Source organism: Fundulus heteroclitus, chromosome 13 (assembly GCF_011125445.2).
Source record: "Fundulus heteroclitus isolate FHET01 chromosome 13, MU-UCD_Fhet_4.1, whole genome shotgun sequence".
In the NCBI taxonomy this organism is placed as follows: domain Eukaryota; kingdom Metazoa; phylum Chordata; class Actinopteri; order Cyprinodontiformes; family Fundulidae; genus Fundulus; species Fundulus heteroclitus.
In genome coordinates, this window is record NC_046373.1 from 37,431,678 (window position 1) to 37,457,235 (window position 25,558).

The 25,558-nt window shown below is 46.6% G+C and overlaps 1 protein-coding gene across 2 annotated transcripts in view; it reads left to right on the plus strand.

Moving 5' to 3' along the window:
• atp9b (ATPase phospholipid transporting 9B) overlaps positions 1–9,041 on the plus strand; it is a 44,041-nt gene extending 35,000 nt beyond the window's left edge. The window contains exons 17-29 of one of the 2 annotated variants that reach the window (XM_036145665.1): positions 452–535; positions 755–925; positions 1,006–1,104; positions 1,188–1,277; positions 1,411–1,555; positions 2,888–2,952; positions 4,704–4,859; positions 4,939–5,003; positions 5,224–5,332; positions 5,412–5,469; positions 7,532–7,735; positions 8,080–8,112; positions 8,752–9,041. In XM_036145665.1, coding sequence (XP_036001558.1) covers positions 452–535; positions 755–925; positions 1,006–1,104; positions 1,188–1,277; positions 1,411–1,555; positions 2,888–2,952; positions 4,704–4,859; positions 4,939–5,003; positions 5,224–5,332; positions 5,412–5,469; positions 7,532–7,735; positions 8,080–8,112; positions 8,752–8,888 — 1,416 coding nt within the window. In that variant the 3' untranslated portion in view covers positions 8,889–9,041. The remainder of the gene's footprint in view (positions 1–451; positions 536–754; positions 926–1,005; positions 1,105–1,187; positions 1,278–1,410; positions 1,556–2,887; positions 2,953–4,703; positions 4,860–4,938; positions 5,004–5,223; positions 5,333–5,411; positions 5,470–7,531; positions 7,736–8,079; positions 8,113–8,751) is intronic. The other variant, XM_036145666.1, reaches the window with a different exon arrangement.
• Positions 9,042–25,558: the final 16,517 nt, after the last annotated feature.

The window sequence follows — 25,558 nt, forward strand, 5'->3', positions numbered from 1 at the left end:
TTCTCCTGAGCGATGACGGGACGCTGCTGTGGTCTGTGATGATGAAGGAACAGAAAGAGGAAGTTCTGGATTTGCAGGTCCACATGTGGTTCTGAGATACGGATCAGGACAGGAAGACCCAGATTCTGTTGGTCGGTGTTCAACTCAGCTGGTTGCCACATATTATGCAGAGCGGGCCTGTTGGGTCAGAACCACCTGCTGCGGTAGCTGGACTCCTGGTTCTGTTTGTTAAATGGTTGTTTAATCTTAGCGGTACCGCATCACGTGACCCGAGTCCGGACAGTTCTTGGGTTTAAACATTGTTCAGATGTAGGTTATCTATTCTATCTGTCCGGCCCGGTACCAAGTGGACCCACACAGCGGTACCGGCCCGCGGTCCGGCGTTTAGAAAAAACTAGTTTAAAGTGCAGAACCATGAGTAACCCGACATGTCTGCTTTGCCTCCTGCCAGTGTGGGAACATGGCCAGGGAGGGCCTGAGGACCCTGGTGGTGGCCAAGAAGTGCCTGTCTGAGGAGCAGTACCAGGACTTTGAGGTGAGGATGAGCTGCTCGGCCGTGTAGAACCCGTCAGAACCTGAACCCGATGTTCTGACGTCTGCTTCAACTTCCTGCTGTTCATTCGGGTTTCTGGTACCAGAATCAAGGACGGATCTTCAGAATCTTTGGCTCTGAATAACAGTCTAAATAAATAAAAATCTTCAGTTTTATGTTCAGAACACGTTTTAGATCGGACCTCTCTCCCTGTCGGTGCAGAACCGGTACAACCAGGCCAAGCTGAGCATCCACGACCGCGGCCTGAAGGTGGCGGCGGTGGTGGAGAGTCTGGAGAGGGAGATGGAGCTGCTGTGTCTGACGGGGGTGGAGGATCAGCTGCAGGCGGACGTCAGGCCCACGCTGGAGCTGCTGAGGAACGCCGGCATCAAGGTCTGAACAGAACCGCGCAGAACCGCCCAGAACCACAGCTCGCTGGTCCCGCTCGTCCTCAGCGTCCCGTTTCTCCTCAGATCTGGATGCTGACGGGAGACAAGCTGGAGACGGCCACCTGCATCGCCAAGAGCTCCCATCTGGTTTCCAGGAACCAGGACATCCACGTCTTCAAGCCGGTGCGTAGCGCCCCCACTCAGACGGAGGCCACAGGCTGCCCGCGTGCTCTTGAGCCTAATTGTGTGCTGTGGCTCTCGAGCAGGTCTCCAGCCGAGGAGAGGCCCATCTGGAGCTCAACGCCTTCAGACGGAAGCATGACTGCGCGCTGGTCATCTCCGGGGACTCTCTAGAGGTACTCGGGCTCCGTCACGCTTCCTGCCGCTGCAGATGAGGCCGCGGCTGCAGCCAAAAGCAGAACCGCAGCGTCTCAGAGACAAAACGCCGTCCAGAACCCCAGCAGAACCCGTGTGTTTCTGCCGCTGCAGGTCTGCCTGCGCTACTACGAGCACGAGTTCGTAGAGCTGGCCTGCCAGTGCCCCGCCGTGGTCTGCTGCCGCTGCTCGCCCACCCAGAAGGCCCAGATCGTCCGGCTCCTCCAGCAGCACACGGCCAACAGAACCTGCGCCATAGGTGGGCCTCAGACACCGGGTCAGAACTCCGGATCCGCCGTCTGCTCTCCCTGCAGACGCCAGACCTTCCTGCAGGCCGTTTAAAGCTTGAGGTTTTTCTGGCTGCTGCAGTAAAAGAGGAATTAATTATTTGAAGGTTTTTAACATCTTTACTCGACGGAGAAATTAGTTTGACTGATGCAGCTTTAAAGGTACATAGTGACGTTATACGCTGATCATGATAAAATAAGGTTATATACACAAAGCCTCCATCCTAATAATGTGTTAAAGATAATTTGCTCTCAGGCGATTAGCAGATATAAACAGATGTGGCGCCATCTAGTGGCAGTATCGCAGAACTACCATAATGCCGGGTTGCTTGATTAATACCGTATTTTCAGATTATAATCGTCTCTGTCAGGAGGATAGAGTAGCTGGACTACTCTGCCCTGTTTCTAACATAGGGCCAAAATAAACTTTATATTAATTAACTTACTAGGTTTATTGTTGCTAGCGCGTACTCCAGGCTGCCTCACATGAATGCACTTCTAGTTTAGACATTACAGTCAGGCAGTCTGTAGACAGCTCAGGGGTCCTCAGGTAGTGACACAGTGTACCGTAATGCTCCTAATACCCATTGAGTGGAGCGGCTTTGATGCTAACCAAAGTCATATTTACACATTTTAACAAATTTCTGAGCACATTGTACCAAATAAAATCAGTCAGTAAACGGTGATCATAGATAAGGAGCACCATCAATTTTTGAGAAGATTTAAAGATTTTAAGTAGGCCTTATATTCCGAAAGTTACATTAAATAAAGATCATTTTGCCCAGTGATGTCTTTATTTGCCAAAATTATAAAAAAAAACAGTAATATGAAGGCTTTGTTTGATGATTAAAACTTAAACCAGTCCGGTCTGAGAGCCAAAGTGAAAGTTTTATATTTAGTTTATTGGTTTTGGTGGCAAAGGCCTTCAGGTCAGGGGGTGTGGTTCCATGTTATTTAGCCGATACGTCATTCCTAATCGTCGTCACTTTATCATAATCATCAAAGGCTTTATTTACTAACAAACTGAGCAAAAAAACAAAGCATAAAACACCAAAATAACAACTACTATGCCAGCAGGACTTGATAATCTTTCATAAAAACTTTGTATGCAACCAGAGAAAGCTGCTGACATATAAACTTAAAAAACGTGGCTATGCACCTTTAAGCTGCAAGTTATTCTCTCAAATTAACTGATAATTACTACTTTTAGCCACAAGATGGCAGTCAGCCTCCCTCCTAGACTCAGACCAGCACTTTGCATGATAAAAGCACATTTATTATCTTTATTTTATAATGTGCGGCAGGTGACGGAGGAAACGATGTGAGCATGATCCAGGCGGCAGACTGTGGCATCGGGATTGAAGGAAAGGTAAAATCCACCTGAGCTCCGTGATCTCAGTGACTTTCACTTGACTTCCTGCAGCTGGAGAAAGTTTAGGAAGCAGATGGACCAGCTGTGGATCAGCTGATGTCCAGCTGTGGATCAGCTGATGTCCAGCTGTGGACCGGCTGTGGATCAGCTGTAGACCAGCTGATGTCCAGCTGATGTCCAACTGTGGATCAGCTGATGTCCAGCTGTGGATCAGCTGTAGACCAGCTGATGTGCAGCTGATGTCCAGCTGTGGATCAGCTGATGTCCAGCTGTGGACCAGCTGATGTCCAGCTGTGGATCAGCTGAGGTCCAGCTGTGGATCAGCTGTAGACCAGCTGTGGATCAGCTGTGGATCAGCTGATGTCCAGCTGATGTCCAACTGTGGATCAGCTGATGTCCAGCTGTGGATCAGCTGTAGACCAGCTGATGTGCAGCTGATGTCCAGCTGTGGACCGGCTGTGGATCAGCTGTAGACCAGCTGATGTCCAGCTGATGTCCAGCTGTGGATCAGCTGATGTCCAGCTGTGGACCAGCTGATGTCCAGCTGTGGATCAGCTGAGGTCCAGCTGTGGATCAGCTGTGGATCAGCTGTAGACCAGCTGTGAACCGGCTGTGGATCAGCTGAGGTCCAGCTGTGGATCAGCTGATGTCCAGCTGTGGATCAGCTGTGGATCAGCTGTAGACCAGCTGTGAACCGGCTGTGGATCAGCTGTAGACCAGCTGATGTGCAGCTGATGTCCAGCTGTGGACCGGCTGTGAATCAGCTGTAGACCAGCTGATGTCCAGCTGATGTCCAGCTGTGGATCAGCTGATGTCCAGCTGTGGACCAGCTGATGTCCAGCTGTGGATCAGCTGAGGTCCAGCTGTGGATCAGCTGTGGATCAGCTGTAGACCAGCTGTGAACCGGCTGTGGATCAGCTGAGGTCCAGCTGTGGATCAGCTGATGTCCAGCTGTGGACCAGCTGTGGATCAGCTGTGGATCAGCTGATGTCCAGCTGTGGACCAGCTGAGGTCCAGCTGTGGATCAGCTGTAGACCAGCTGTGAACCGGCTGTGGATCAGCTGAGGTCCAGCTGTGGATCAGCTGATGTCCAGCTGTGGACCAGCTGAGGTCCAGCTGTGGATCAGCTGTGGATCAGCTGTAGACCAGCTGTGGATCAGCTGATGTCCAGCTGTGGATCAGCTGTGGATCGGCTGTAGATCAGCTGTGGATCAGCTGTGGACCGGCTGTGGACCAGCTGTGGATCAGCTGTGGATCAGCTGATGTCCAGCTGTGGATCAGCTGTGGATCAGCTGTAGATCAGCTGTAGACCAGCTGTGGATCAGCTGATGTCCAGCTGTGGATCAGCTGTGGATCAGCTGATGTCCAACTGTGGACCAGCTAAGGTCCAGCTGTGGATCAGCTGATGTCCAGCTGAGGTCCAGCTGAGGTCCAGCTGTGGATCAGCTGTAGATCAGCTGTAGACCAGCTGTGGATCAGCTGATGTCCAACTGTGGACCAGCTAAGGTCCAGCTGTAGACCAGCTGTAGACCAGCTGTGGATCAGCTGAGGTCCAGCTGAGGTCCAGCTGTGGATCAGCTGTAGATCAGCTGTAGACCAGCTGTGGATCAGCTGATGTCCAGCTGTGGATCAGCTGTGGATCAGCTGTGGACCAGCTGTAGATCAGCTGAGGTCCGGCTGTGGATCAGCTGTAGACCAGCTGTGGATCAGCTGTGGATCAGCGCCTCACTCGGCCCGTTTCTGTGCAGGAAGGGAAGCAGGCGTCGCTGGCGGCAGACTTCTCCATCACTCAGTTCAAACACATCGGCCGCCTCCTCATGGTCCACGGCAGGAACAGCTACAAGCGCTCGGCGGCGCTGGGCCAGTTCGTCATGCACCGAGGCATGATCATCTCCACCATGCAGGTACCAGAACCGCTGGCTCTGCCCGCCTCAGCCGGCGTATCGGACCTCCCGCTAATCCTGCTCCCGCTTTCCTCCGCAGGCCGTCTTCTCCTCCGTCTTCTTCTTCGCGTCCGTGCCGCTCTACCAGGGGTTCCTCATGGTCGGGTACGTGAACATCAGTCAGAACCATGCGGGTCAGGCCTGCTGCCTTGCTTTTAGGAATAAAGGAAGAATGTTTTAATTCAGCGTTGATTTCTGCAGGATTCTGACTAAAACAGAACCGGTCTTCTGACTGCAGCAAGGTCCCGGGTTTGAATCCGGGCCTTTCTGCATGCGGTTCTCCAGATGCCGCCCTAACCCTCTCACGGTTCTCTGTTCTGTGCAGGTACGCCACCATCTACACCATGTTCCCCGTGTTCTCCTTGGTTCTGGACCAGGACGTGAAGCCGGAGATGGCCCTGCTCTACCCAGAACTTTACAAAGACCTGACCAAGGTACCGGTTGGTGGCTAATGGTGACGGTTCTGCGGCGCCGCGGGCTTTTTAATGGACCGGTGATGTTTGTGGGTTTCAGGGCCGGTCCTTATCGTTCAAAACCTTCCTGATCTGGGTCCTAATCAGCATCTATCAAGGTAAGCTGCTTCCACGCGGACACGGACGGTGGGCTGCTCTAAAGATTCAAAGGAACTGTCGTTTTATTTTGTTTAAAGTTCAAATGGCTGTAGATGTCTTCTCCTTTGCTACGAAGTCCCCTAAAAAGTTTTGGCGCCACCAGTTACCTTTAAAAGTCCCATAATTAGAGAAATAAAGTCCTCCTGTGGGACTCTGAGGGTCACATGACCTGCAGCAGGAAGCAGAAACACCAGGGAGAACCTGTGGTCAGACGTGAAGATCTCTGATCATCAGAGGAAACTGTCCAGCCTGGAGGAACGGGTCAGAACCCCAGAGATCCAGATGCTGACTGCAGGGGGAGAATACTTATCACCATATCTCAGCAGGTTCAGTGTGCAGAAACTAAAACTGAGCAGAGCTGAAGCTTGCAGAGTTTCTTATAAACCATCTCCATCTTTATTATGGGTTCCTTCTACGTTCCTCGGTGGCTCCGCCCCCTCCGCCATGAAGTTCTCCGACGGTCCGTTTCTCAGCCTCTAAGGTTTCCAGACCTCCTTCACATGCGGCCTTTTGTCTGGGCGGTAAATCGATATCGGTGCGGTCGCTAAGCCGCGCAGCGAGCGAGAAAGATCCGTGTTCCCGCCGGAGCGTGACTTCCTGACAGCTCGGCGTTTTTTAATTAAAGACCCACCAAGCTGCTCTGAGGGGCAGAGCGGGCCGTACGGCGGGGAAACATGGCCGCTTTCTTACAGACGCTGACTCGCAGGAATCCGCTGGATGGAAGCTGTGTGAGCGATTAAAGGCTAATTACGCTTAATTTGTGGGGAGTTATGATGAAGCCGGAGGCTATCAGGATACAGTAGGCGCCCAGAGACGGCCGCCTCAGACATTAAAGCTGAAACGGGCCTTATCTTCACACTCGCTGAGCCCGCTGCTGGTTTCCCAGGACAGCGCCTGGAGGTGGGCTGAGGATTCTCTGGCTTCTGTGCTCCAAGTTGTCCCAGAAGAAGAAACGTCTGTTAGAGGGGATGAAATGGTTCAGAAAGTCTGGAGAACTCCAGAGATTCCTCATCCATTCCTGCACCTGAGCGTGACTGCTCCTCTTTCAGCCGTACCCTCCTCTTCCTCAGCCAGGCCTTGGGAACGGGGTTTTCCATCTGTTCCCTGGAGAAGATGTGGTCCTGAAGGCAGCAGATGTTGCTCTACAACCTCTGCTGGACTTTCCTGCTTCAATGCTGCCATCAGAGGAGAGGAGATGATCCAAAGCCAGACCGTGATCCAACCTCCTACCATCACAGAGCCTGGCTGCAGGGACTGGTTCCTCCTTCTCCACCAAACACCTGGAGAACTGGTCCATGATGGTCCATCTGGTCCATCTGGTCCACGATGGTCCATCTGATCCATGACGGTCCATTTGGTCCACGGAGGTCCATCTCGTTTATCTGATCCATGATGGTCCATCTTGTCCATGATGGTCCATCTTATCCACGATGGTCCATCTGGTCCACGATGGTCCATTTGGTCCACGGAGGTCCATCTCGTTCATCTGGTCCACGATGGTCCATCTGGTCCACGGTGGTCCATCTCGTTCATCTGGTCCATGATGGTCCATCTGATCCACCAGAAGCCTCTGAGTCCAGAGAAGCTGACTCCGCCCCTGGAGAAGGTTAACGAAGGTCGGGCTGCTTCCTGAAACTCCTCCAAATTACTTTGACCGCCCATCTGGTGTCAAACCGGAGAAGCTGAGAACATCTTTGGTCCATGGAGACTCGTTGTGTCATGGAGCCTCGTTGAGGCAGAGGTGAAGGTTCTGGTTGAGCTGCTGGAAGAACCAGGATCTTTTCCAGCGAGTAGAACCACCAGTTATTATTTCAAGCTGTTCATTTTCTGGAAAAGCTGCTTTTTTAAAACATCTATTTATTTACAAACTCATTAAAAATGTTGTCTGTGTTTAACTGAGGCTCTTTTAAAACATTTATTTAAAATAAAACGTTTAAAACCACAACAGAATCCACAAAGAATCTCTCTTCTAAAGTGATAAAATCCGGTCTCAACCCTGACTCTTGTCTCTGGCGCCCCCAGGTGGCATCCTGATGTACGGCGCGCTGCTGCTCTTCGAGTCTGAGTTTGTGCACGTGGTGGCCATCTCCTTCACGGCGCTGGTCCTCACCGAGCTGCTGATGGTGGCGCTGACCATCCGGACCTGGCACTGGCTCATGGTTCTGGCCGAGTTCTTCAGCCTGGGCTGCTACCTCGCCTCGCTCGCCTTCCTCAACGAGTACTTTGGTACGTGTCCGGGTTCTTGCAGGGTTCTGTGTTTTACGACGAGGCAGCAGGTCCCTGATGTTTGTCGGGGGGTCGGGGTTCTGGAAGAACCTCCATCAGGGTCCAACAGAGCCGCTCTGAAGGATGAAGACTGGTTCGAGCTGCCAGGAGAACCGCTGGAGATGTTTTGGGTCATGATTTCATAAAAATGTGAGGTTCTGCTGAGCCTCGTCTAGCTGCTGATGTTCTCCAGAACCAGAGAAGTTCGGGTTCACGGCTCCCTCTGATGTTCTGCTGAAGCTTCTTCTTCTTCTCCTCTCTCCTCACTGCTTCTTCTTCTTCTCCTCCTCTAATGTCTGCGGCAGGCGTAGGCAGGGTGTCGTTTGGAGCGTTCCTCGGTAGGTCTGCAGAACCCGCCTCCTCCTCCTCCCTCTCCTCTGTCTCCGTGGTTCCTGTGCCGTCTGTGTGCCTGCTGTCCGTCCCGCTGTCTGTCTTTAGAACCCCAGCAGAGCGGGGCGGTTCTGAACGGGTCTCTGCTCAGGCTGGAACCAGCTGGACCTCCTTCATGGCGGTTCTTGGTCTCAGATTTTTGATTGTGTTCAATAACCAATCAGAGGAGCTCGGCTGGTTTTAGCGCCTCATTGGTCAAAGATTCTGCAGAGACACAAATCGTCCAGAACCTGGACCTGGACCCGGGTTCAGTCCTGGAGGTTTTTAGCTCCAGTCTGTCCCTGGTGGTTCTTCTTGGACCCACCTGCTCCTCGTTAGCGCCCTCTTCTGGAAGGAGACGGCAGCTTGATGGTCCAGGAAACCTTTGAGACGTTTATTAAACCCTGAATGTCGGGTCTGTGAAACGGACACAGGTTCCTGCTTGTGACCGTGTGTGGAGCCGTTTTAATGAAGCTCTGAACTTACCTGGGAGCAGGTGAGGCTGCAGGTCCGGACTTCCTGAAACCTTTGTGTCTCTGCAGAAACGCTGTTTTTGTCCACCTGCTCGTTAAGGTTTTAATTGGCCGTCTGCTTCCCTCCCTCCTCAGACCGCTCCTTCATCACCACCTGGCCGTTCCTCTGGAAGGTGTCGGCCATCACGCTCGTCAGCTGTCTTCCTCTCTACATCATCAAGTACCTGAAGCGTAAATTTTCCCCCCCCAGCTACTCCAAGCTGTCCTCCTGATCCGGCTGCTGTTGCTTTGGGTTTGGTTTTTGTTTTTTTTTTGTTTTTTTGTTGACGGACAGAGACGCCTGCAGGCGAAAGAAACGCTGGAAGAAATCTTTCTTTACTTGAAAACATGAGCACATGATGAAAGACTGGAGAGGGGGGGGGGACCAGGACCAGAGACTTCTGACCCGGTTTGGGTCGACCTGCCTGTTGTTTTAAAATATTCACTGAAATGTCACTTTTATACGGCCTGAATGCTCCAGCTGCTGATTTGCTTTTATAAAGTGTTTTTTTTTATCTTTTTTATTCCACGGGCTCGTTTAGCTGGAGGAACCATGAGGTTCTTGTAAGTCCTGCCCGGTTCTGCAGCTCAGCGCCAACCTGCATCCAACCAAAAAAACACAACCGTGAAGACATTCAGAAGCAAACGGCCGGTTTTGTCCTTGTCATGCGGAACGGTTCTGATGTGACCCGGCGATCGGCCCGTAGAACCATCGGCCCGTAGAACCATCGGCCCGTAGAACCATCGGCGCCTCCATCTTTGGCCTTTTTAGCAGCGCCCATCGCCTTCAGGCAGGAGGCAGCAGCTCCTTTCGTGCCTCGTTGTTTCGTCTGTTTAACGTTCCGAAAATTCATTCTGAGCCCAGATCCTTTCAGAACCCGGTTCTGGTGATAAAATAAGCCCAGCAGAGGTTCTGAGCCGTCTGTCCGTGTTTTAAGGCGGGATGAGTTTTATCATTCCCAGCAGGAGGTCCAACCCGTTCCTTAATCCGATCATTCCAAAGAACTGCTGTGGTTCTGGTGTCGACCCGAACGCTGGAACATGTTGCTGCTCTGTTAGTAAAAAACAAACCTGGATGTATTTTCCCATGAAGAATCAGCACAACTTGGCCACTTTGATGCAAACGGTATTTAGCATTTAAATGTGTTTTGTTTTTTTTACAGTTTCTGCTCTGATTCCTGTTTTCTACTGCCTGGTTTGTGTCGTGTGTTTGTTGTTCGTGTCACAAGTTGCACTCCTTGTCCTGCGCTGCAGTGTCAGTATTTGGTATTTATAGAAATACTCCTGATCAATAAAGAGAAGCTGAGAAACCTGGAAAAGTCTCTGACGTTCAAGGATTTCTGGAATGTGGCCACTAGGTGGAGGCAGAGGCTGCAGCACCGCTGCTCTCATGACGTCATACACCGACGTCACTTAAACCAAGTGAATGTAAGTGCACCCTGGTTGCTAGGAAAAGGGTCTGGTTGCTCCTCTGGACCCTTCAGCTGTTTGGTTTCTGGGCCAAAAGCTGCAATTAAAATGTTTTTGAACGATAAAACTTAAAAGTTTATGCTTACACTGCAAAAAGAGAACCAAAAGTATGTAAAATTTTCTTGAACTTAGTGTATTTTTTCCTTGATTTGGGCAGGTAAATTAGAGTATTTTCCAATGGAATAACAACAGTTGATCTCCATCATCTTATTTTAAGAGCAGGATATATAATTATCTTATTTTAGCGCTAAAAATACTCATTCCATTGGCAAATTGTACTATTTAGCTCCTCAAATTAAAGAAAAATAAACTAATTTGAAGAAAATGTTACTTATTTTTATTTCCCTTTTTGCTGTGTAAACTGAGCTGGGAATCAACAAAATCCACTAAATCTGTGCAGGTTTGATGTTTAATTTACAGGAAAATAAAAGAACCACCTGCAGGAACTTTGTCGGATCTGACTGCCATAATTTTGGATAAAACCTGTTGGCTTGGATCAAACTGAGGATTTTATCAGAATAAAACTCATGTAAATACAAATGTAAAGCATAAAATCCACACCTGAACAGCAAATACTGACCAAATGGGTTCCAATAAAGTTCTGGATCAATAAAGGACATTAAGTTCTGCCAGATGTTGTTTTTTTTTTCACCATTAATATCCAGCTTTCAGGTTTCATGACATTCTTCAGACGAGACGTTTGGGTTGTAACGGCCTAGTCAAAGTCCAGAGAGCTGGAGCCTCAGTGGTGAATGTTCTGTACGTCTAGTCCAAGAATTCACATCCAGCTGCTGCCCAGGTTCTGATAGACGCTGCCAGACATTCAGCGCCACCGGGGGTTTGAACCGGCAACCCACTGGTTACAGGACAAACTCCTTCCTCCAACGTTGGGGAGAAGTGGACCAGAACCTCTCTGTAAAGATGTGAGTAAATGAAACTGCTGCTGCTGGTTCTGCTAAGGTTCTGCTGGATTACTGGACCAGTTTTCTGACATGAAAATGTTCCGTTAACTCATTTAGTTTTAAAATGTGACCTTTTTAAGGCCCAGAGGTCAGCGGTGCTGCCGGGCCTTTGGCTGTGAAAATGGAAATGTTCTGGTTCTGGTCATCCCTTCAGAACCGTCTCCAGCCTCCGTTAATCTGCTCTTTATGTAGATTTCTGAAGCTGGTCCAGGCATTTGTTTTTGTTTGGTCTCCATGAAATGAGACTTAAAGAACCACCAAACGTCCCCCTTCTGGACCCGGAGCGCTCAGAACCGCTCAGAACCGTTTGGACCGAAGGCTGAGAGTGAAGCGAGGCTCTGCCGTCCAGGCGGGGAGCTCCGTGTGCATCAGGCTCACAATATGTTATCAATTTGTTCCCACAGAGCAGGAAGCAGGATGCCGGCATGAATGTGATGGTCCGATGGCTCCAGAACCGCTTTCATCTTCCACTGCAGCGGCCCATCCTCCCAGGGAGACACGGAGCTCTGCAGGTCGGATCAGAACCTTCAGGATGTTAGACATTTAAAACAGGTTTTATTTTATTTTTTCCTGTCGATTTAAAACCTTAAAACTCCTCAGCTGAAAAAAGATGAAACACTCTTGGGTGTAAAGCTTCAGAAAAAAGTTCTGCTGGGAACCCATCGGGTCTTCCCATCCTTAGTTAGAGGGAACTCTCAGCAACAGAACCTCTGAGGTGATTTGGACCGGCCCAGTCCGGGTCGACCTGAACGGGTTCCAGCGACGTTCGTTTGCTGCAGTGAACGTTTTACTTCAGATCAGCAAGGCCTCTGGTCTTTAATGTCTCCACGGACACTTTGACCCATCAGTACCGGGTTCAGTGTGTGGACGGGTCGGTTCTAAACGGCTACTGCTTAAGGCTGAGTCTTTATGTCCATCTGGACCTGGCCTCAGCAGCAGCTGGGTTCACTTTAGACATGAATATCCTCTCTGCGCCATGAGCCGTGATTTACCCAGGAAGGAGTGGCTAGTTTGTTTTATATGCATGCTTTTAATTTGAAATGCACGTCTTTTCCTCACCGTCGCCTTCACCCACCTCACCTGGATGGTCAGGTGGGCGGACACTGAGGTTAGATCCCTGATAGCTAATCAGTCGTGTTCCTTCCTGGCTTAATTCCTTAACATCAGCGTAAACTTCTACAGCACTTTAAGTCCTGAGGACCCCAAATGTGCCACGCATCGGCGCCGCCGGCAGCAGGCGAAGCGTCTTGCCCAAGGACACAACCCCTGGGATGATTGGAGCAGGGATTTAAACCGGCAACCCACCAGTTAGGGGACGAACTCCAGAGCTCCTGCACCACTGTGACCCCTAACATAGTTCAGTTCAATTCAATTTTATTTATATAGCGCCAAATCATGAAACATGTCATCTCAAGGCACTTTACAAAGTCAAGTTCAATCATATTATACAGATTGGGTCAGATTATACAGATTGGTCAAAAATGTCCTATATAAGGAAACCAGTTGATTGCATCAAAGTCCCGACAAGCAGCATTCACTCCTGGAGAAGCGTAGAGCCACAGGGAGAGTCATCTGCATTGTACATGGCTTTGCTGCAATCCCTCATACTGAGCAAGCATGAAGCGACAGTGGGAAGAAAAACTCCCCATTAACGGGAAGGAAAACCTCCGGCAGAACCGGGCTCAGTATGAACGGTCATCTGCCTCGACCGACTGGGGTTACAGAAGACAGAACAGAGACACAACAAGAGAAACAAAAAAGCACAGAAGCACACATTGATCTAGTAATCTGTTCTACATTAGATGGTAGTAGCGGGTGAGCCGTCTTCTCTGGATGATGTCACAGTTAACAGAACACCAGACCAGGTGTACCTACTATGAAGAAAAAGAGAGAGAGCAAAAAGTTAAAAGCTGAAATGACGAGAGTCATTTCAATGTAATACAATGCAAAACTGGAGAACAGTAGAAATCAGCAGAGTGAGAAAATTAGACCCTGATGTCCTCCAGCAGCCTAGGCCTATAGCAGCACAACTATAGAGATAGCTCAGGGTAACATGAGCCACTCTAACTATAAGCTTTGTCAAAAAGGAAAGTTTTAACATTAGTCTTAAAAATAGATAGTTGGAGTTAATATCTAAAACTGCTTGGTTAGGTGAGAGTTCAGCCATTAAACCCAGAGAGGCGTTCTTACTCGTCTAGAAGCGTCGATGTTAAAAGATTTAGAAAAAAACAGCATTTTATAATTTTTGAGAACATTTTAATCTTTATATTCACTAGTTTGTCTATTAAAGCTTCCATTTCTACCTGAACAAAGCGACGCTAACGTATGAGCCGACTGTAATCGTGTCTCCAGACGTATAAACGGATCATGGTTCTGGTCAAGTGGTCCAGCATAAGAACCGGACTGCCCTGCTGGGTTTGGACCTGTAGTTTTCACAGCATGGACTCAGAACCTGCAGGCGAGTCCAGCCTTTCTCAGCCATTTGTTCTGTAGTAGATCCTGCTGAGTGTTGGGCCGGGCCGGGCCGGGCCACTAATCATCTGTTTTGTCTCTTCTGGGGAAAACAGTGGTGAAAGTGACGGTAACCTGATTTAGGCGGCGCGGGACGAGGCGTTATTGCAAACACTTCTCCTCTAAACTCGATTACATTCATCCCAGAAGTGGCAGCAGAAACACTTACGCTGCACAAACCCTGCAAGTTTGGAGCATTTGTCAGAATTAGTGCGTTTTATTTCACGTTTCTGCAGCTTTTTGACACGCTGGAAGAGGAGCCCTGCCATTATGCCATTATGCTATCCTGTTACTAAGTGGTTCTGCAGCCATGTTGCTCCGACTGAGCTTGTTATGAAATTCCACAGCAGCCTGTTTGAATTAAGCAGCGACCAGCAAAGATGCCCTCACTGTTCCTGATCTGAGCGGGTCAGAGAGTTTAAAGAGCTTTCAGGGAGACGAGTTGCACCAACATCCAGGAGGATAAATCACATTTAAACAATCCTCCGTAGCATTCATCCGGTTATCAGGTCGGAGGTGATCGGTTCAGTCAAAGTGGGTTAAACTGGATGAGAACGCCTGCAAGTCCAATTCAGGAGCGGTTGCAGCGGATTTTACATGTAGAGTCGCTGTTATTTGGTTTCAGAAATGGATTTAAATAATATTTCCAAAGGGGATGAAGACCTGAAACCAGATGCAGTTGAAACCTTCTACTGTTTAAAAAGATGCCATCATCTATTCTCCTTGTCTTGCAGCAAATCAGTCTAAAATGTTTTACCTCAGTTTGGATCGACAAGTTACTAAAATGTGCAGCAAATTAAAATTATTTTAAGATAATTTTCTGTTATGTCCTTCAGATTTCTGTGCATAAACCCAGATGATGATGTCACGGTTTTGTGAGCTCCTGATAGGTTAATTCACCCCAAACACTTCATGAAAAATCTACCAAACTGCTGTAGATCTGCTGGATGTTTGGCTCCTTCGGTTTTGATCCAGTTGAACTTTCTGACATATCAAAATATACACTTCTTTTTCTAATCTAAAATTCTTGAGAAAGTAGTTGCTAATCAACTTTGTGAACATTTACAAAGTAATGACCTACTTGAGGAGTTTCAGTCAGGCTTCAGAGATCATCCTAGCACTGAAGCAGCTCTGGTGAAGGTCACTAATGATATTCTCATGGCTTCAGATAATGGACTTGTGTCTGTACTTGTCCTGTTAGATCTCAGTGCTGCATTTGATACAGTTGATCACAATATTCTTCTACAAAGACTTGAACATACTGTAGGGATTAAGGGGAAAGCATTAGGCTGGTTTAAAACTGATCTGTCGGACAGATTCCAGTTTGTTCATGTTAATAATAAATCTTCCTCAAACTCTAGGGTCACTTGTGGAGTACCACAGGGTTCAGTCCTTGGACCAATTCTCTTTACTATATATATGCTTCCGATTGGCAAAATTATCAGACAGCATGGGATTAATTTCCACTGTTATGCTGATGACACTCAGCTATATTTATCCATAAATCCTGATGAATCCAATCAGTTACTTCGACTGCAGTCATGTCTTGATGACATCAAAAGCTGGATGACTTTAAATTTCCTGCATTTAAATTCTGACAAGACAGAAGTTGTAATATTTGGACCAGAGTTCTCAAAAAATAAAGTTCTTAATCAGTCACTTAATCTGGGTGGCATTAACTTGGCCTCTGGTAATAAAGTAAAAAATCTTGGTGTTATTTTTGACCAAGACATGTCATTTAAATCCCATATTAAACAGGTTTCCAGAGTTTCCTTTTTTCACCTCCGGAATATCGCCAAAATTAGAAACATTCTGTCCAGGAGTGATGCTGAAAAACTAGTCCATGCATTTATTACTTCAAGGCTGGACTATTGTAATTCTTTACTATCAGGAAGTCCACAAAATGCAGTTCAAAGCCTTCAGCTGATCCAAAATGCTGCGGCAAGAGTTCTGATGAAAATCAACAAGAGGGATCATATTTTCTAGTACTTTCTAGAAATCTGGCCGGATTTATTAGTCCTCCTAAATGCTGACAATCCAGGGTCCAGACCAGGAAGCAGAGCCGTAGTTTAACACACCTCTCTGCAGCTTCTGTACTGTTACCCACCCATTATCCTATTGAGACGGTGTCTTTCCCACGGCCAAAACTTAACAGATCAAAAACTGATCTAAAAGGAACAAATCATAAAAACCTAATAAAAATCAATACGGTTCACTTTGAACCTAAAAATAAAACAATTAAATGTGGTCTATTAAATATAAGGTCTCTCCCTCCAAAGACTTTGTTAGTTAACAAATTGATTTCTGGTAAACAGATTGATTTGTTTTGTCTCACAGAAACCTGGCTACAAGAGGACTACGTTAGTATAAATGAGTCAACCCCCTCCAGTTACTCAAATTTCCACATTCCCAGATCTGTGGGAAGAGGAGGAGGAGTGGTAACCATCTTTCAGTCTGATTTATTAATTAGTCCCAGGCCAATTAATAACTACAGTTCTTTTGAACATTTAACCCTCAGTTTCCCTCATCCAAACTGCAAAGCAATAAAACCTCTTCTGTTTGTTGTTTTGTATCGTCCACCAGGCCCTTACACTCAGTTTTTGGATCAGCTGTCAGATTTCTTATCTGATTTGGTGTTAAACACTGATAAGGCTATTATAGTGGGTGATTTTAACATCCATGTTGACACAGAATGTGATAACCTTAGTGTAGCCTTTAAAACTATCCTAGATTCAATTGGTTTTGCTCAAAATGTGCATAAACCGACGCACTCTTGGCTCCATACTTTAGACCTTGTGCTGACATATGGCATTGATTGTGAAGAATTAACAGTATTTCCTCACAACCCTGTCCTATCTGATCATTTTTAATAACATTTGAGTTTAATCTAACTGAGTTCTCCACCCCCAAAAGAGGGTTCCATTATAGTAGATCTTTATCGGATAATGCTGTATCAAAACTTAAAGAGTCTGTCCCCTTTTTAATATCCTCCGTATTGCAGAAATGCCCTGTAGATGGCAGCAATGTTGTTTCTTCCAATTCACAAATAGATGTCTTTGTAAACGGTATGACTTCGTCATTGCGTTCTGCATTAGACAATGTAGCTCCCTTGAAAAAGAAGGTGATTATTCACAGGAAGCTGGTTCCTTGGTTTAATTCAGAGCTGCGTTCCTTGAAGCACAATGTTAGGAAATTGGAGAGAAAATGGCGCTCTACACACCAAGAGGAATCCTACCTAATCTGGAAGAACAGTCTATTATTGTATAACAAGACCCTTCGCAGAGTTAGAGCAGCATATTTTTCATCATTAATTGAGGAGAATAAGAATAATCCTAGATTTCTCTTCAGTACAGTTGCCAAACTTACCCAGAGCCACAGCTCTGTTGATTCATCCATTCCCTTAGCTCTTAGCAGTAATGATTTTATGGGATTCTTCATAAATAAAATTGATTCCATTAAAAATAAAATAATTGGCATCCTCCCAAACATGATTACCTCGTCCTCAGTAAGTGAGGGCAGCATTGGAGGAATCCTTAGAACCTGCGCAGTGTCTGAACTGTTTAAAAGCAGTAGAGCTTTCTGAGCTATCTAAAATTTTAGCTTCATCTAAACCTTCTACCTGTATGTTAGACCCAATCCCAACCAAGTTGTTTAAGGAGGTATTCCCTCTGATCAGTGGCACTATTTTAGACATGATTAATCTATCCTTGGTAAATGGATATGTACCACAGGCTTTTAAAGTAGCTGTTATTAAACCTTTACTTAAGAAACCATCTCTTGATCAAGATGAGTTAGTAAATTACAGACCTATATCTAATCTTCTTTTCTTATCTAAAATTTTTGAGAAAGTAGTTGCTAATCAACTATGTGAACATTTACAAAGTAATGACCTACTTGAGGAGTTTCAGTCAGGCTTCAGAGCTCATCATAGCACTGAAGCAGCTCTGGTGAAGGTCACTAATGATATTCTCATGGCCTCAGATAATGGACTTGCGTCTATACTTGTCCTGTTAGATCTCAGTGCTGCATTTGATACAGTTGATCACAATATTCTCCTACAAAGACTTGAGCATACTGTAGGGATTAAGGGGAAAGCATTAGGCTGGTTTAAATCTTATCTGTCGGACAGATTCCAGTTTGTTCATGTTAATAATAAATCTTCCTCAAACTCTAGGGTCACCTGTGGAGTACCACAGGGTTCAGTCCTTGGACCAATTCTATTTACTATATATATGCTTCCGATTGGCAAAATTATCAGACAGCATGGGATTAATTTCCACTGTTATGCTGATGACACTCAGCTATATTTATCCATAAATCCTGATGAATCCAATCAGTTACTTCGACTGCAGTCATGTCTTGATGACATCAAAAGCTGGATGACTTTAAATTTCCTGCATTTAAATTCTGACAAGACAGAAGTTGTAATCTTTGGGCCAGAGTCTTCAAAAAATAAAGTTCTTAATCAATCACTTAATCTGGATGGCATTAACTTGGCCTCTGGTAATAAAGTTAAAAATCTTGGTGTTGTTTTCGACCAAGACATGTCATTTAAATCCCATATTAAACAGGTTTCCAGAGGTTCCTTTTTTCACCTCCGGAATATCGTCAAAATTAGAAACATTCTGTCCAGGGGTGATGCTGAAAAACTAGTCCATGGATTTGTTACTTCAAGGCTGGACTATTGTAATTCTTTACTATCAGGAAGTCCACAAAATGCAGTTCAAAGCCTTCAGCTGATTCAAAATGCTGCAGCAAGAGTTCTGATGAAAATCAACAAGAGGGATCATATTTCTCCTGTTTTAGCTTCCCTTCATTGGCTTCCTGTTAAATCAAGAATAGAATTTAAAATTCTTCTTCTAACGTATAAAGCCCTTAATAATCAAACTCCATCATATATCAGAGCTCTGATTACCCCGTATGTTCCTAACAGAGCACTTCGCTCTCAGACTGCAGGTCTGCTGGTGGTTCCTAGAGTCTCTAAAAGTAGAATGGGAGGCAGATCCTTTAGCTGTCAGGCTCCTCTCCTGTGGAACCAACTCCCAGTTTTGGTCCGTGAGGCAGACACCCCGTCTACTTTTAAGACTAGGCTTAAAACTTTTCTTTTTGACAAAGCTTCTAGTCAGAGTGGCTCATGTTCCCCTGAGCTACCTCTATAGTTATGCTGCTATAGGCTTAGGCTGCTGGAGGACATCAGGGTCTATTTCTCTCACTCTGCTGAGTTCTCCTACTGCTCTCCAATCTGCATTGTTTGTTGTTATGTCAGCTTTTAACTTTATGTTCTTTGTGTTTTTTCTTTTTATAGAAGCTACATCTGGATCTTCAGAATCTCATCTCTGAGGTCTGCAGATAATTAACCACTGAGAATGTCCTCAACCCAACTGAAACCAGAACTAGAACAGGGTTTGTGTTGAGCTAAAGACATTGAGCAGGGAACCAGATCTTAGGTGTGCAGAAAGTGAAACACAGCAGGGTTTCTCTGTCCTGGACATCAGAAGTCCAACCTAAATGTTTTATGGGTTCTTTTCTGCATTTATTCATATATTTTATCTTCTTATTCTAACTAGACCCAGATAAACTACGTGCAGCTTTGTTCAGAGCCACCCAGAACATGATGGCCTACTGCAGCTTTACTTTTAAACAGAAACTTGGGTTTTAATTGAAAGTACCTGCAGAAGAGTCCAGACCCGTCTGCTGTGTTTCTCGGTCTCCGTGATGCTGGTTGTTCTCCGAAGAACCTCTAAGGCCAGAACCAGAACATCTGCAGGTAGACCCAGATTAAATTACACGCAGCTGGACCGTAGTTCCTGATTAGGGGACCTCTGCAGGTTTTTTTTCTTTTACGGGTTTCACTTTCACTTTTGTTTGTAGGAACCATGAATCCTTTTCCTTTAGTTCCAGGTTTTATTCACTGTTCTGTGTTGGTTTGTCCCAGAAACCCAATAAATTATACAGAAGATTGTTGTGACGACATGTGGAAAACTTCAGTGAGTGCAAATACTTTTCTGGTCATTGTAGGCATAAAGTGAGTGAGCTTTTAAGATAAAAAATATTTTAAAAATGTTCCGAACTGAATGTCCAGAGTGTAGAGATTATTATTATTATTATTATTATTATTATTATTATTATTATTATTATTATTATTATTGTTATTGTTATTAATAATAATAATAATAATAATAATAATAGAATGTTTTTATTAATCGTTATTATTATTATTAATCTTTCTTATTATTAGTTATATTTTTTATTAATTTATTATCAATGATGTATTATTATTATTATTATTAGTAGTAGTAGTAGTAGTAGTAGTAGTATTGTTATTAACAATTTAGAATTTTAATCTATTATTACTAATAATCTTTATTATTAATTATGAACTATTAATTATAATTAATCATTATTTGTTATTATTATTATTTATTAATTAATGTTTTATTACTTATTATTATAAATTGTATTATGAATTCATTATAATTAAGTAATGATTAATATTATTATTAACTATTAAACATTCTTTTTATTATTTATTATTTATTATTATTCTTTATTCATTAACTATTAATTAGTAGATTTTTTTACTTTCTGAATTATTATTGGTGTTATTAATTATTAATATTTATTATTAAGACAACATTTTTAAAAACCCAGCTGTGGTCCCAGCTGCAGCTCTCCAGAACCCTCTGAATGAAAACTAGATGTGTTGTTACCTCCGGCTCACAGAAGGTGGCGCTCTCCACGTCTCCCTCCCGTTACCATGGTGACGGGTCAGCACAACAGGAAACAGAACCGGCGGTTCCGCCACAAAGGCGGCCATTGATGGGAGGCAGGAAGTCAGTGCCGGCACGCTGGAGGGGTGAAAGGTCGGCTGAGCTGGACGGCAACAGGAAGTGGGTCGGCCCAAAGAATAATCAGCGGTCCACAGAACCGGGCCATGAGTCAGGGTTCTGACTCATGTTCTGATGCAACTCTTCCTCGCTGCTGGGCCAGATGACCTCATGGTCATCGGAGCCAGCTCTGCCGGACCGGTTCTGCTGCTCACCATCATCTAACGCCTCGTAAAGTTCTGAGACGTGTGTCAGCCGTCACAATAATCCTCTTTTCCAAAACAAGCTGGGCTCACCCAGAACTTTATCCCGTCCAGTGACCCGATGTGGTTCTGTTCAGGAGCCGGGTTCTTAGGGTTCTAAAACCCGCCGAGGTGTTTTCCACCGTGCTGCGTCATTCCAGAGGCGAGTGGAGACCTCCTCTAAGTTCAGGTTCTGACCCATTCCTGAGGCGGGAAGTTCTGATCCTCCGGTCCAGACCTCTCCATCCCTCACAGCAGAAATGGCCCAGTCAGCTGGTCACTTAACCCAAACTGGTTCTGGACTGGAGAAAGCGGGCTGACGTTAATCTTTAGGAAGTTCTGACCTCAGGTCCGTTTGTGGACTGGTTTCTAGCAAACGGAACCAGTTCAAATGGGCTCAACCAGTTCGGACCAGCAGGTCAGACATCCGTCCAGAACCTTTCAGCTGTTGTTTCTATAAAACCCTGCAGTCTGAGGGAATCAGTAACCCTGATCAGAACCGAGTTGGGGTTCTGCGCTGGATGAGGTTCTGTTTAATTCCTCAGGATCTCTCCACTTTAATTTGAAGTCAGTACGTTTGTTTCTTCTCTCCGGTTCTGGATCTGCCCGGTCTGGAGTGGTCCGTCTCTAAGGTTGTCCACTAAGCAGAACCAGAGCCTCATGGAAAAACTACAGGACCCTGCAGCTCCCTCTCACCACCGGATCAGAACCACCGGCTTTCCGTGACGTCAACCAAACGAGTGGCTCTCTAAATGTCTGCTGAGCCTCGTCTCCGTGACCAAAGGCGCTGATTGGGTTTCACAAGAGCCTCCAGATCCAAGATGTGGCATCGGAGCGGGCCGGAGCGGGCCGGGGGGGGGGGGGGGTCTGTTACACAAGCAGGGATCAGGAAATGGACTCATTGCAACACTTTAATAAGTTCTTGCAACGAGGAGGAGGACAGAAAGGAACCCTAACTCACCGCCTGAGTGAACATTTTACCACAGAAAAGATCCGACTCTTTGATCCGGTGTAAAGTGGTCAGTGTTCAGCTTGATCTCCATGGATCTGCTGCCCCCCCCCCCCCCCCCCCCAAAAATAACCCAACAAAACCATTAACATCTAAACCACAGGTGACAGAAGTTAGCACACCCCTGAATGAAAAGCTCTAATTGTGTTTTATGTGGCCGCCGACATGTTTGGTGCAAAGACGGGTTAATGGTGGAACCATACAGCTGGTTTTGCTGGTTTGGGTCGTATTCAGGCCCGGTTCTCTGTCTGGTTCCTATTCAGCCTGACAGAATCCCTTATGGGGCCCACATGCAGGTGTTGGCCGCCAGCGCCGCTCGTCTAGAAGCTCAAGGTTTCTCCCCGCTGTCGTTTAAAGCATCTCCAGCTCAGTCTCAGATTCTCAGCTGAGGTCGGGTCAGGACTTTGACTAGGCCAGTGGTTCCCAACCCTTTCCCCCTTTGGTTTACAAGAAGGTTTTATACTGCAATTGCAATAAAATGAACTACAATCTCCTTTAAATTACCAAACTGGTTGCCTCGTGAGACCATCTTGATCTCACGAGCTTTCAAGGTTTCACTCGCAGATCAGTCTGGCTACTCTCCGTTAAAGAAAATTTGGAGCCGTTCACCAAACGAACGTCCAATCAGCGTTGGCTTTGAGGCGGGTTGAGGTGTGACGCAACGGGAAGCGCGACAGTTCAGTCTAAAGAACATGGCGGCTTCAGCCGATGAAACTAGCGTTAGCGTCGCTATCGAGCAAGTTTTATCGGAATTACAGAGTATTTCTTCACTGAAAGAAGAGAAGAAAATGGGAAAGGTGAAAGTGGTAGTATCTCCGTTGCGTCATATGCTTCGTTGATCTGATTGGTTTATTTGGCCCGTCTATCACCAACATAGACCAATCAGCTAACCAGTATTTTCGCCCCTTCCCAAAATTACTTCAACGGAAGGTTTCCAGATGGATATGCGGAGCAAATCTATCTGGCGGAGTCAGATTACCAAACTACCACCTTTAAAGTGTAATTATCTACAGTTTGACGGTTTATTTTAACGTGTAGCAGAATTCAGCTTTGCTATTAGAACATTCCTTTAGAAAATACCGAGGAAAAAGGGTCATTTTTTCAATTAAATTCCTCCTCTTGCAGTTAAAGCTGTGGTTCTCTGACAGTGAGAATCTGCTTTAAGGGTTAAATTGTCTAAATTCACATCCGTGTGGCCGGTCCAAGCTGAGGGAGGGATCTCTGAGCAGGAAGAGGCGTCTGGAGTGGAAAAGTAAACCTTACATGAGCAGCAGTGCAAATCAGACTTAAAATCCTTTAACTGAACATGATGCAGATGATTCATGGAAACGGGAATCTGGGATTTTTATCAAGATATGATGAAAGAGGACAGAATATGTGCTCGGTACCGCTGGAAATGTTATTATTTGCAATATTATATTGTTTAGTTGCACTGTTGACTGTTTACATACACATTACAATACGGAACTTTAATATGCAATTACCTTCCACTGCTCTTTAATTAGGATAGCTTCTGTCCAAACTTTATTTATTCATTTTATAGTCAAGTTTATTCAATTTATAGTATAAACTCTTATAGTAACAACTATTGTATATCCTGAGCTTGCTGTTCTTTTTAGACCTAAACTGCATTTTGTTGCCTTCTACCTGGGCATTGACAATAAAGTTGAATCTAATCTAATCTAAAAAAATAGTAAATATGACCCAGACAAGTGAAAAAACTTTATTAAATGACTCAAAGTCTGCAGGAGCAGCTGCTTAAAACCTGCCAGCTCCTGAGAAAATAGCTGACAATGTTCAGCTTCCATCTTATGTCGTTATGATGAAGAAACACAGGTGATTGGTTAAAGAAACGAGTGGTTCTGATTGGACGGCGCTGTCCTGCAGACTGTGAGGCAGCTTCTGGCCTCCATGTGACCGTTGTCATCACAGAAAGCGTGGCCTGCCGCCAGCTGCTGCAGACGCTCCAAAGATAGAAACGCTCCGGTGTGAGGGAGCCGTGGAGAGACCGGCCCGACCAGAACACGCCGGCGGCGCCGAGCGGATCTCAGGAAACTGGAGATCCTCTCATGCAAGACGTGACGGCAGAGGAGGCCGGATTTCTAAATCAGGACGGAGAGGATAATTCCAGCCTGGAGAGCAGTCAGATGCTCTCTAAGCTGCTAAAGGCTTTCCTGCCTGACTCACCTGTGAGCCAAACACCTGGCCTGCAGAGGAGAGCAGCAGTTTCCTGGACTAAGCTCCACAGCAGCAGCGATTGGACAAATAAACCTCATTCATACCTGCAGACCCCATTTCCATCTGTTTGCAGCCTTCAGCAGGACCTTCCTGTAGTTAGTAGTTAGTGCACCGTGTGGTGGGATGTGTGGACGTGTTTTTTTCAGGTTCCACGCAGCGGTGAAGGAACCGCGTTGCATCAGATCCTTGCTGCTTTCTTCTGTTCCAGCTGAACCTGAATGTTTCAACGTTTTACGTCAGACAAACGGACTCAGAGGGAAGCAAACAGCAGTTTTCTAACGCTGTGGAGGCGTTACGGACACATCGCGGTGTTCCTCAGCTTCAGCAGCTGGTTTCCAGTCAGACTGCAGCCTCTGAAACCGCTTTGAGATCCGACTTTGACTAGGCCACTCCAGAGTCTTCACTTTGTTTTACTGAGCCACTCAGAGTTGAACCTGCTACTGTCGTTTGGACCCAAGCTGGATCTTCTGCTTCAGGACCATCGGCTCATGGTTCCATCGCCTGCAGCGTCCAGGTCATGGAGCGGTAGAGCAGCACCAGACCTTCACACCACCACCAGTGGTCTGTGAGATCCTGGAGTCATTTTGGTGGACTGGCCTCTCCTGGGAAGGTTCTCCGCTGTTCTCTGGAGTTCCATCAGCTGTTGCCTTCAACACACACTGGACCCGTCCTGCTGAGGTGTGCAGAGACCTACAGAACAATTCTCCATGAGCTTTAAAGCGCCTTTAAATGCAACAACATCTGGACTCTACAGCTGAACAGGTGGAGCCAGTTCTAAGGTGTTAGAAAGTCTGATGGAACTCTGAGAACTTCTGGGGTGGAGCTCATGGTGTCCACACAAAGCGGGCTGAAGCTCCATGCCGCACAGATCAGATAATTTCCTGCTGCTTTCGGCCGGTTCTCCACCAGAGAACCTTTGGGATGTGGTGGAACACCAGGTTCAGAGGACAGACCTGCAGCAGCTGTGCAGATATGGACCAGAGTCTGTGAGGAACATTTCTGCCGTCTCCATGCAGAGTTAACCTAATAAAGTGGCCCTATGCTGGACATGAGGAAATCCTTCTGCTCAGAAATTACTTTCACGGTTTAAAAATGATAAACAGAAGATTAGTGATGTCATGACGCATGCGCACGCTTCCTCTGATGCAAACCGCTCCCTGCTTCCGCCCTGGTGTTACTTTGGACTCAGCTGCTCTCAAACATCTCAGCTGTAGATGCTGAAGGTCCATTTTCCCTCCTTCAGGTTTCCTGCATCTGCCTCCTCTTCCACGCGCGTGTGCGTGTATGTGTGAGAGAGAGAGCGCGCGCGCCTCCGCTGGGCACATCTGGCGCTCGTGCGCGCTGATGCGTCATTGCGCGGGGGGGCGGCGCGTCAGGCGGCTCGGGGTGATTCCCCCGTTTATAAGCGCAGGAGTTTCTCAGTGCGTCACAGCGAGCCAGAGCGCCAGGATCCCCCGGCCCGGTTCCAGAGAGCCAGGAGCTTCCCGGAGCAACGCGGGCCGCCGCACTTTGGTTCCTTCGCGTCCTGGACGGGACGTGGAAGCTGGACCCTGAGCGAAGTGTTTGCGCGCCGGGAGGAGCAGCGAGCCAGCAGCAGCTGGAGGAGATTTATGGAGGAGGGATCGCACCTGGTCCGCTGCCGCG